The sequence below is a fragment of the Lipotes vexillifer genome, unplaced genomic scaffold, assembly GCF_000442215.2.
Source record: "Lipotes vexillifer unplaced genomic scaffold, Lipotes_vexillifer_v1.1 scaffold40, whole genome shotgun sequence".
Taxonomy (NCBI): Eukaryota; Metazoa; Chordata; class Mammalia; order Artiodactyla; family Lipotidae; genus Lipotes; species Lipotes vexillifer.
The window spans coordinates 3,963,678-3,976,006 of record NW_006771578.1 but is presented as its reverse complement, the minus strand read 5'-3'; the positions used below and the strand labels follow the sequence as shown (position 1 = coordinate 3,976,006).

General features: G+C 53.8%; 1 protein-coding gene across 1 annotated transcript in view; it reads left to right on the top strand.

Annotated features, from left to right (window-relative positions):
- Positions 1-889: 889 nt before the first annotated feature.
- The window catches only part of SPSB4 (splA/ryanodine receptor domain and SOCS box containing 4), a 61,589-nt gene continuing 50,149 nt past the window's right edge, over positions 890-12,329 (top strand). Inside the window, exon 1 of the mRNA XM_007446969.1 lies at positions 890-1,583. Coding sequence (XP_007447031.1) covers positions 890-1,583 — 694 coding nt within the window. The remainder of the gene's footprint in view (positions 1,584-12,329) is intronic.

The following is a 12,329-nucleotide window of genomic DNA, read 5'->3' as shown; positions in this document are numbered from 1 at the left end:
GACATCAACTCTCTCATCCCCCTGCCCCCAAATCACCTTCCCATGGAGACCCCACCCCACCCTCAGATGGTTATCTTATGTCCATGTCCACATCCCTGGGTGACCTTGGTGGATCCTTGCTCAGTGTCTGGCTTCTCAAGCCTGGCTGCACTTTAAATGCTGTTTAAGTTCCCCAGGGCAGCCAGGGATGGGAACCAATGGGCCACACCCTAAACATCTTTGACCCCCTGTCTTGGGCACTTTGTCCCCCCCAACCTTGGCACAGGGCTTGTTTCTTGGGACCAAATGCATTGGGGTTCTCTATGTTCTGTGATCTTGAGCAAATCACAACTTCTCTGGGCTCAGTCCTTATTTCTAAAATAAAATTGCCTGTGACTGCTCTAAGAGCCGAACACAGACTCTGAAGCCAGATGGTCTCAGTGTGAATCTGGGATCAGCCCCTTCTTAACCGTGGGACATTGGTTAATAACTTATCTCCTCTATACTCTTTACTTTTCTCATCTGTAAAATGGGAATGATAATGAATGTCTTATAGGGAGGTCTTAAGGATTAAATGAGCTAATAAATATGAATCACTTAAAACAGTGTCTGGCATATGGCAAGTTCTAGATAAGTGCCAGATATCATTCGATTCATTAGTTATTATTATTAATGCATGCCCGGGGCCCAGCCAAGGCATGGGCATAAGTGGCTGTCGAGGCTGCTGTAATAACCCGCGTCCTTTGCTTCCTTACAGGAGCTTGGGCCCCTGCCCCAGCCCCGCAGAGGCTGTGGACGTGTACGGTCCGGAAGCCTGGTTTCCAGCCCCGTGGCCCATCCCTGGCTGCGGGGAACGGAAGCTCCCACGAGGTAGCGGTGGCCCGCAGCGGCCCCGTCCCGGCAGCGAGCCATGGGCCAGAAGCTCTCGGGGAGCCTCAAGTCGGTGGAGGTGCGAGAGCCGGCGCTGCGGCCAGCCAAGCACGAGCTGCGGGGAGTGGAGCCGGGGCGGCCGGCGCGGCTGGACCAGCTGCTGGACATGCCGGCAGCGGGGTTGGCGGTGCAGCTGCGCCACGCGTGGAACCCCGAGGACCGCTCGCTCAACGTCTTCGTCAAGGATGACGACCGTCTCACCTTCCACCGGCACCCGGTGGCGCAGAGCACGGACGGCATCCGCGGCAAGGTGGGCCACGCCCGCGGCCTGCACGCCTGGCAGATCCACTGGCCGGCGCGGCAGCGGGGCACACACGCTGTGGTGGGCGTGGCCACGGCGCGGGCCCCGCTGCACTCGGTGGGCTACACGGCGCTGGTGGGCAGCGACGCCGAGTCCTGGGGCTGGGACCTGGGCCGCAGCCGCCTCTACCACGACGGCAAGAACCGACCCGGCGTGGCCTACCCCGCCTTCCTGGGGCCCGATGAGGCCTTCGCGCTGCCCGACTCGCTGCTCGTGGTGCTGGACATGGACGAGGGCACACTCAGCTTTGTCGTGGACGGCCAGTACCTGGGCGTGGCCTTCCGTGGCCTCAAGGGCAAGAAGCTTTACCCGGTGGTGAGTGCCGTATGGGGCCACTGTGAAGTCACCATGCGCTACATCAATGGCCTTGACCGTAAGTGCAGCCTGCTGAGGGGGGAAGGGGTGGGCAGGGGTGGGTCCAGAGGCTGCCTGTCCCAGGCAGAACTGGGGGGGGAGGCGGGGTAACGCATCCTCCTGAGGCCCCGTCCTCCATCAGCACTTGGGATAATCCTGCGGTGTGAACTCGTGGTGAGGACGTGGACTCCGAGGCCAGGCTCCTGGGTTTGGACCTTGACTCTTTTTTGCTCGCTGGGTGATCTTGGAGTGTGCCTCAGTTTCCCTTTCTGCGAAAGTGGCTCAATGATAGTAATCTAGCTCCGGGTTGTTGTGAGAAATCAAATAAGATAATAATGTATGTGACGTGCTTAGGACAGTGCTTAGAACTGACGCCTAATAAGTGATTTGGGTGTTGATGCTAATTACGAACATTTCAGTCGCTGTAAGGGTTGTGCAAAACGAGGTCTCCCGTGTTTCTGGCTTCAAGTTCACAGTGGAAGGAGAGTGACAAGTAGAAGACACAGTCCCTGCACTTGAATCCCATGCACTCGCGTTACTGATAAATAATAAGTAGTGATAACTATCATTTATTGAACACCTACTGTATGCAGGGGCTGAACACTCAAATCTAGGTCTTCTTGCTGAGCTCTCTGTTAAAGGGGGCATCTGGCTGATTATTGCCTCATGGGAATGAGAGCCACAAGTTGTGGAATCTTCTGATTTCTTTCAAGAGGACCTAGAAATCTAGATTTTGTGTGAACAATTCCAATTTTTAACGTTGGCAGCTGCTTAAGACACCGTGTGGACACACAAAACACCCTCGCAGGTTGCACAGAAGCCCACAGGCTGCTGTGTTTGACTGCTGACAACTCTAAGGCCTCCTCTCATTTAATATACACAACCATCCTGTGAGGCAGCTTAAAAATCCTAGTAACGAAAATAGTTCTTGGTTTTAGGAGGGAGTCACTTAGGGAGGCAGGGTGGCCTCTGGACAGAGGTGCATGTGGTCGCCTGTCCCGTGTTGAATCCTAGCCGAGTGGGGCCTGGAGTCAGTCACCTGTGAGCTTGCACACACCTCATCCAAACAGACTACCTGCCACACCCCTGACGAAGCTCCCAGTGCTGGGCGCTTAAAGCCAGAATTCCAGCTTATTCATTTTAAATGAAAGATATAATTGCCCCCCTTCAGAGAAGAGACACTCAAGAGCAGAGCTATGGAGAACCAGAACCCGAACCTCCCCAGGTCTGTCAGCCTCCAAAGCCCACTCTTCCCATGCTCCCCCCTTTAGCTGAGGGGCTGAGAGTGAGACTGCAGAAAAGAGGTCAAGAACAAGATTTTACTCAAGTAAAAATTGACATTGACTCAGGTTAGCGTGGGTTGACCATTTTCAAGGGTGACAGACCACCAGAATGTGGCTGGTGTGCTCCACTCTGTGGTATAATTGGGGACACTTTTGCTCATAGTTCATTTCCGTGGTTGTTGGACTCAGGTTGCCACTGAATGGCAGAGTGGCCTGTTTTCTCTGATTAACTGGTTAAGTAAAGAGAGGATGAGTGTGTCCTGAATCGGGCTAGTTTAGTCACCGCAGTGCCTTGTGGAGAATGTTGAGAACCCTCAAAGACACGATGACCAGGCAAACCCCAGTGCTTAAAAAACCAACAGCAACAACAAATACTCTCTTTAAATGGAATTGGAAAATCTACTTGCCAGAGCTGATCACTGGACTACAAGGATGGCCTTGGTGTACCAAGACTCTGGGGTCTGACATGCCTCATTTCCCACTGCATCCCCACTGCTCAGTGGCTTTGTGTCTCTGGTGAGTCACTCTAATGCTTTAGGGCTCGTTTTACTCATCTGTAAAATGGAACAGTGTCAGGTCCCTTTCACAGCTGCTGTGAGATCTTGTGTGACGGCACCAATAATATGGTAGCTGGGATTAAAGGCTGGCACTGATACCCAGAGGAATTACCTGAGCCAACCATTGGGCCCCCAAGGTGGGCTTCCTCTTGGGTATTGATTCACACTATTGTCTGTTGCTTGGTTTACTGGCACAAAACTAAGGTGCTAACAAGGTTGCAGCCAGTGGCTCCCTGACGAAGGATAGGATCAAGAGTATTCAAGCCATGGTGTTCTGCTTGGTGTGCTGCTGAGAGTAGAGGCTGGGTGGGAGAGGACAGTCGTGATCAGAGCATTTTGAGCTCTTGGATCCTTCAGGTGGCTGGAGATGCTTGGTGAGACTAAAACTTGGAGCATTCTATCCTCCCTGTTGGCAGTGATTTTTTCAGGTTGGCTGAGGCTAGAAAGCCCATCCAGGAGGCAAGGGGAGACAAGGCCAGGATGTCATATGATGCGAGCCTGTGGCATCTCCTATTGGGTGACAGGATTAGGCTTGAGTGCTATGCTGCTGGCCCCTTCTCCAGACAGGAGTGATGTTCTCTATCTTGGGCAGGGTGTGATTGCAGAAAGGGGGAGCTCAGCTTATTTGAACAAGCCCTGACTACAGGGTGAGCCACCAAAGAACAGGCTGAGGGGAGTCTGACGGGCTGGCTGGGAAGGGACTGTGTGATGCCTGTAGCTAGTGACCTGGGCTGAAGTCCAGTGGATCCCTGGACACCGAGAAGGGTTTGGCCCTAGGGAGTCCCTGGGGCAGGTAGGGTGACCCAAGGTGGAATTCTGTGCATGAAAAGAATTCTGAGCCAATAGGTTGTGGACACGAAGGTGGGTCCCCAAATTCAGACCCAACAAGGGGGTTAGGTGACCACAATTAGAGACAGGCTCTAGGGCAGAAAGGCAGGGCCGCTCTCTGGGGTTGCTTCCCCACAAGGCCATGGCGGGTAGAACAGATGGGGTTAGAGTTTGGTCCCAGGACTCACCAGGAGGCCCTGGACGATGATTACCTCCTCTCTCTGGACCTCGGTGTTCTCCTTTGTAAAACAGGCATGATAAAGCTTGCCAGCACAGAGCAGGCCCACAGCAACTGGTGCTTGCTGCTTTGACTAACTAGGTGAGCTGGGCCAGGTCCGGGGCTTCACCTATGGATAAAAACAAAAGTGGCCTCAATAAGAGGCTTCCCTTCTAATGTGTAGGAAGGAAGTTAATGGGCATGATTTTCTCAATTTTTGATTTTTATGACTATGAAGGCAAGACTTAGAAAGAGCTAACTGTCTGTAACTCTGAAGTATGTGGCTGTGGAGGACAAGAGCTCCTGGAAGTGCATTTTCCTATTACAAATGTGTTCTTCGGCTACACCATGGAACGAAACAGCTCAGCATCTTGGGGGGTTTACAGTAGAGAGCTGCAGGACGCCCGGGGCTCTGCCATCTGAGTGAGCTGGGAAGCGCAGAACCGAGGCCAGGCAAACAGGCCAGCTGGCTCCGGATGACTGGGTCCAGGGTCAAATAATAACAGCACCACACTAACAACACTTCTCTGATACTTAGTCTGTGCTGGGCTAGATTCTAAGCACTTTACAAATTTTAATTCATTTAATCCTTGTAACAACTCTTTGAGCTAATACCTTTATTAGCATCTTCATTTTCCGATGAAGAAATTGAAGCCCAGAGAGCTTGAGTAATTTGCTCGAGGTCACACAGCTAATAACTGGCTCAAACTGAGGCCCACTGGCTTAGTGGGTCCCTTGTGGAGATGTTTACAGACAAGGCAGGAAGAGAAGGAATAGGAGAGGCTGCTCCACCGGGCTGGGTGGCCACTCAGCAAAGGACTGGACCCTTTCCTTCAGTGGTGAGTTTGGAGGAGGCCCTGAGATGCTGTCCCTCCCCCCGGTTTCTCCTCCAGCCCACAAAGCTCTTGGCTGAGCACAGCACTCCGCGGGTCGTTCTGAAAAGCTAGTTGCATATAGACAGCCCCAGCGGTGGCTGTGAATCAGGCATCCTTCGGTCGCTAACAGGAGAATGTCACTGAAAATGTCCCAACTGCTGTGAGGGTGGCCCGTGGGGTGGGCCAGGCCTTTGGAATCTGCTCCGGGCTGGTTTCTGGAAGGCACCTCCTTCCACATGCTGGCGGCCAGGAGGGCTGACAGAACGGCTTTGTCTCCTGTCTTGGAGTTCTTGTGGTAGTGAGTAGTACGCGACTGACACAGGAAGAGGAGAGGGGACCCCAGACGGAGCAGCTTTGATTTGAGGGTCATAATAATTATACGTTTGGGGGAATCCACCCAAGTTCTGTGCCCTGGGCCAAGTGTTTTACTCATTTTCTTTTTTTTCCAGCCCACGCAATAAACCTTGAGGCAATGTCATTGTTATTAAACCCATCTTATAGGAAACTGACTCTGGGAGAGGTGATGAGTTAGCCCAAGGCTGCACGGCTAGCCAGTGGCAGAGGTGCCCTGAAACCCGGGTCGTCGTGATCATTCCCGTGCCTCCTGCTACCTGGGCCGGCCCTGCTGCCTCCGCTCTGCCCGCTGATTCCAAAGAGCAGGTGTCCGAGCCCAGGGCTGACTAAGCAGGGACGGGGAGCGGGTACCCCAGGATCTCAGGCCCAGCGGGCAGGGAAGCCTTGTCCACTTGCTTCGAGGGAAACTGTCGTTCCAGACGTCATTCCTAGATGGTTTAATTGATCTGCCAACAAGCATTTATTGGCACATCAGCTCAGCAGAGGAGGCTGGCATCCAGCCAAGGCTTCTGGTACTGATGAAGGGCAGAGAGAGTTTTCTACCGGGATGGCTGCAAGGACACCGTCCCCTTGCCAGAGCTGTGTGCACTGCACTCACGACCTTCCTGCCCAGCTCCCCTGTGTGGCACCATCCTCTGGACTCTGCTCTTCCCCGCTCCTGAGCCAGGTCCAGGCCTGGTCTCCCCTTTGCCCTGCACCCTATCATTCTGCCCTGACTCCAGCTCACCACAGCCCTCAACCCAGGGCTCTGTCCCCTGCACCCCCAATTCGAGGCTGAGTCCTCCTCCCATCCCCTCCCCCCAATCCCCGCTTTGCCCGAGTCACTCACTTTTCCACATGTGTATGCCTTCTTTCCCCAGGTGGGTGTGAAGCTCCCCAGGGCACAGATGGTCAGCCAGGAGGCATGTGTGGGGAAGCGGGCACATTGGGGACTTTAAATACTTTTGAAAGGTAAAGGATGCATGTGGCAACAAATTTCAACGCTACAAAAGCGTGCCTGGTGAAATACCTCCACCCCGAAGCTCCCCAGCCTATCTTCCTGCTGGTGACCACCATGATCACTTTCTCCTATGTCCTTCCAGAATTTTAGGACAGAGAAGTTTCACACAAATGTGATCGTACTGTGAACACTGCTCTGCATCTCGTTTTCCCCCTTAATAGATCTTGGTGATTGTTTCATATGATTAATGTAGAGCTGCCTCATCCCCCCAGCTGCATGGGTTTCCATGGTATGGTTGTATCATAATTGGATTATCCAGACCCTTATTTTTGGACATTTAGGCAGTTTCCAGTCTTTGAGAATAAACTTTTGATCCTGATTTGAATTTTATTTCTGCCCCCTGCTGGCTAATTGACATCCTCAAGCCTTTGCTTTGCCATCTGTGCAGTGGGAATAATTATATGTACCTTGCAGAGTTGGTGAGTATTAAGATTGATGCAGAAACGCAGCGTGGTCCAGCATGTGGCTCACCTTAGGTGTGGGGTGGAGGGGAGCTGTTGATATCACACACTTAGCCTGCATTATTGATTGTGCTGTGCCCAGTGCTGAGCTCGTCTTGGGCACCTGATGAATGCTTGTGAAAGATTTGGTTTCTGATTTAAAATACGGCACAATCACATTAATTTGCAATTAAGATAGCTTCAGACTCATTGTTGGACCACGATCATTTGAGATATATAATTCAGTCAGTCCTCACATGGGGTGTATGTCAGCACAGTGAGACCCCTGGACCCCTTACTTGCACAGAGCAGGTTCATAAGAGGTGTGTTTTGCTCTTTTGTTATTGCTGCCGCTGCTGCTGCTGAGAATAGCAGTTCTTTGAGGCAGAACTGCATCCTAGCCGCCTCAGCCACCCTCATAGCGGAGTACATAGTAGGTGCTCAATAAGTGCATGTTTTCTCCATCGCAGCTGGACTGGAGTCATAGTTGCCTGGAACGAAGTGAGGCTGGCTCTGAGCTGTCACCCCCTTGAAGCCTGACCCCGGAGTGATCCACTTCCAACCCTTATTGTGCACCGTGCACAGCACATCTGTCCTCACACCTGGGCCAAGCAGAGGCTGCATGATGGCCCAGCAATTCAATTCAGGATCTCAGCATTCAGAAACTGGCCCCTACCCTTTGTTTCCCACTAAAAAGGAACAGACTTTCAGCTGAAAAAAGGTTTAACTCAGACACTGTGGCCCTGCTTTGAGGGTTTTTTTCCCCACAATTAACACAGTCATGAGTAGGTTCAGTCCAGGAAGTCCTGCCTGCAGAAGGGAGCTTTGAAACGCAGGCCCGTTTGGGACAGGTGTCACCGTGGGCCACCGCAGAGCTGCTGCCATCTTTCTCAGAGGCTCACAGCCTGGTGTCATGGGAAGAACTGCGGCTCAGGGATCTCCCAGCCCTGGGCCCAGTCCTGACTTGGCTGCTCGTTAGCTGTGACCTTGAGCGAGTCACTTCACCCCTGAGCTGGTTTCCTCATCTGTAACAGTAATAGAAATTGACTTTGCTTACGAGCCATCAGGATCGTGGGTCATGTATGGAAAGTGACTAGGCTGGTGCCTGGCACATAGAAGGTACTGAAAAGGGTTTAAAAATTGCCGGTTGTAACTATTATAGCTCCCGTAGGCTGTTAAAGTTACTTAGTGTTATTAGATGTGGAAATAATTATTGTTATTAAATTTGGGTCCACACTGTGAGCTCTGAGGGATTCCACACAAGGGAATACATTGGTCTGGGGAGGGTTTTGACTCTTTTCTCTTTAGGATACATGAAGGAAATGCCACCTGAGGTTCAGAGGCCACTGTGAGCTTGTCACAAGTGAGCTGGGAGTGCTCAGCCTTCCCTGCAAGCAGTCTTAAAGGCTTCCAGCTAAATGTCTGGCTCAAGTGCTCTGTAGCTCCCGCTGGTGACTTGCCTGGTGAGCATGTGTTCAGCACGGATGTCCAAACAAGTGGTGTCCTCGCCAGCTGTGCCCGCATGTGTGTTCAGCGGGGATGGGCTGTGAGGTGGTGGGCCTGAAGACCGGCATCTGCCTCTGAACAGCTGGTTGCTAGGCCTGGCTGCGGGCTGGCTGCTACTGGACCATGGAGGAAAGGGAGTGAGGAGGAGACGGCCGGTCTCCACCTTTCTGGGACTATAGCAGGGCTTGAAGGCAGGCCCCAGGCTTTAGGGCTGGAACGGGCCATTCAGCAGCCTGTGCAAGACGCACATTTTACAGGTGGGAGCTGAATGGACTAGAGAGCTGGGAGGACTTGCCCAAGGTCACCCGCTAATGAGCGGCAGAGCCAGACTAAAACCCAGGCCTCCAGTCCCTCCTTGACAGTGCACCTTGCCAGCAACAAGAGAGCAAGCATTCAGTGCAGTTTATGAGTTCATATTGAAAAGCCCGACATAGGTGAGAGAGGACGTAGGAGTTCAGGAGGACAATGATGGGTGAGGGTGGAAGGGCCTTTGGAGCTTGGGTGGAATTTAGAATAGGTGCTCCCCACTCTCACATCCACACATAGGAAGACCCTCCGTGGCCTCTCAGTGCCTCCCACATGTCAGATACTGCCCCACTCCTGCTCAGACCACAGAACTAGGGGGGCTCCGCGCCGTCAGGACCAGACATAACTGATCTCTCCATTTACTACCTGGATGACCCGGGCATAGGTTTCCTAACTTCTGCGTCCTGTACAGTGGGTGTGATGCTGGGACTTCGCCATAGACTTGTAGTCGGCTGCGCACCTCAAACTTTCACGTGCCACTCACGTCCGCTGGGGATCTTGTTAAAAGCAGGTTCTGACTCAGCAGGTCTGGGTAGGGCCCCAGACTGCATTTCTGACAAGCTCCTGACGACGCTGATGATGCAGCCTGGTGAGGCATCAGGCAGTCTGTTCAGCAGAAGGGTTTCCTGAAGCTGGTGTCAGCAGCTGCCACTGCCACTGCATGGAAACACCCTTAAATACAGCACAGCCAGACCATTCGTTGTCACCCCTGCCGATGGGCGTCGGTGGGACTGGCGTGGGTGCCGCTGGGAGGGGGCGTGGGGCAAGGCCTCCACGACAGCCCGTGGCCAAGTGAATCCATACTCTTATCCATGAATTTCCCGCGAGGGCGACTTCGTTTGGGAAGGGATTACCGCAAATAGAAACAGCTCTGTGTTAAACAGTCATCGCGTGAGCACTTAACAAGAGGCCAGGCGCAGCTCAGCACGGCACGTGCGCCATCTGATTTAAACTGCCACAGCCCCGTGCAAGCGCCAGTGAGCGTTCTGTGCGTGTTATCTCGTTCCATCCACGGATGACAAGGCGCTGCTCTCCCACTTCACTCGTGAGGAGACTGAGGCTGAGGGGGAATGAAGAGCCGGCTCATGGCAGGAGCTTGGCAGGCAGCCATCCGGCAACCTTGAACCCACGCCTCTCACCTCCATGCCGCTCGGGGTCATGTGAGTCTGCCGTGGCTCTGTGGGTGGTCCCAGGCCTCGGCTTTCCTGTGCTCCGCAGAAGGGCTCCCCGACGCTGGTGCGGGCGGCTCCCACTGCCACAGCCTGTGAACACCCTTAAATACCGCACAGCCAGATCATCCGTCCTCACCCCTGCCCGTGGGAGTGGGTGTTGCCGGGAAGGCAATGCACAGAGCAAAGCACATTTGCGGGAGGGTGTTCAAACCGCTGGGAGAGCAGACAGCCTGCTGGGCTATTTCTGCGGCCAGGGAGCCGGCTGATTCTCCCCGGCTCCTCACTTGGTTAAGACCAGGGGGCGGTTAGCATGAGTTATGGCCTAACCCAGACACTAATAAGGCTGCTTGTCTGAGGCCTTCCATAATTCAAGTCAAGGCTGTGCCGTTTAATGGCCCTTCCTCATCAGATCTCCCAGGACTCGGTGCCTCCTTAATGATTTATTTGCTTGGGATGAAATTAAGCCGAGACAGGGTGAGCTTGGAAAATACTGCCGAGCCGTTTCTCCCCAGTTCTTCATCCCCCACAGCAGCTGCTTTCCATAAATAGAGCTGCGAGCCCCGCTTCGTGACCTGCCTGCTGGGAACCCCAACGGGTACAGGCTGCCCCGTCCTGGGGCCCCACTTGACGAGGCACCTGAGCTCCCCATCTCTCACACCTCCAAGGCCCATGACCTCACCAGGGAGCACTGAGGGCCAGAGCTGCCAGCAGAGACATGGTTGTCCTGGCTTTGCAGTCATTTAAGTAGAATCGACCCCTGTGGATCCATTTGAGTCAATCCATTTGGAGCCGCAGCGGCATTCCAGGTCTTGTCCCATTTGTTGAGTTTTCTCCCGCAAAATGCATCCAGGATGGTGTCCCAGGGTGAGGGCAGTTTTGCCCTAATGCTGACTGAGGTGGACAGTAGCCCTCTGCTTGTTGTCTGGGCCCTGCTGGGGGTGCCATGTGGGATCCCGGTCTTCTCCCTGAGGGTGGCCACCTCTGGGGTGACGGGCCAAAGTCACAGCCCAGGGCCACTCACAAAGCTCACCGAGGGGCCAAGCATCGAGAAAAGGGGAGGGACGTTTAGTTGAGGCTCCCTTGGAAATCCAGACCCCAGGAGATCCAAGTTGCCTGAGGGAAGGGGCGAGCGTAAGGTTGCGTGTGTAGTGGGCGGGTCCAGGAATGGGATGCTCTCAGGCACCCCACTGCGGCCTCCACCACACGTCTGCCCCAGACCCCCTCCCGTCCACCTGTGCCCCACCTCTCCTATGTCAGCTCTATTCCCTCATAATTTGGGTATCTCTTGGGGATAGCTCACCAGGGTCCTGACCCCTCCTTGCTCCCTGACCGCTGCCGCCTCCCTGTTAGCTGACACGTTATTTTCCCAGGTTTAAAGTCCTGAGCGTCTCTGATGGGTCAGCGCTTCTCAGGTGCAGACAGAGGTCCCCACCAGCCCTCTGATTGGTGCCTCTGGGTCGGGTTCCTCCTGCGGGTTCCCTTAGTTGTGGGGAATCCTGGAGCTGGTCACTTGGCACACTTGCCTGGACCTCAGCGACCCTCAGGGAGAGTGGGAGAAACACAGATTCTGGCTGTCTCTGAATCCATGGACCCTGGAAAGTGTGTGTGTGTGTGTGTGTGTGTGTGTGTGTGTTATAAGCTTCCCAGTTGATCATGCCATCAACCCAGCACTGGCTGGAAGTCAGCTCCTTGAGATGCCTGGCTGGAAGGAGGCTGCTGGAGTGAGTAGGGGTGCAGGGTCATGTACTGAGGGGGTTGCTGGTGGCTAAGCAGAGATGTCCCAGGTTTACAGGTACTGGTTGTCGGGAGGTGCTTGGAAAAGGTGGGCGGGGGGATAGGTCCTAGAAGGAACACTGCACTAGGAGCCAGGAAACCTGGCTGGGCCCCTCCAGCTTGACAACTGGCTGTGTGACCTTGGGCGAGTCACCCCCCCTCTCTGTGCCTCTGTTTCTCCATCACAGGAAAGATAGCCTGGAAGAGTTAGACAAGGTAGCCTGGAAGAGTCCATTATTCATTGGTATCTAATATCCAGAGGCTGTCTGCATGTCTGATCTTTTGGATGACGAACTGTGTACAGCTGTGCTGTGCAATACAGTAGCCACTAGCCACGTGTGGCTATTTACATTTAAGTTTAATGAAAATAAAATTAAAAATCCAGTTTTTCGGGCTTCCCTGGTGGTGCAGTGGTTGAGAGTCCGCCTGCCGATGCAGGGGACACGGGTTCGTG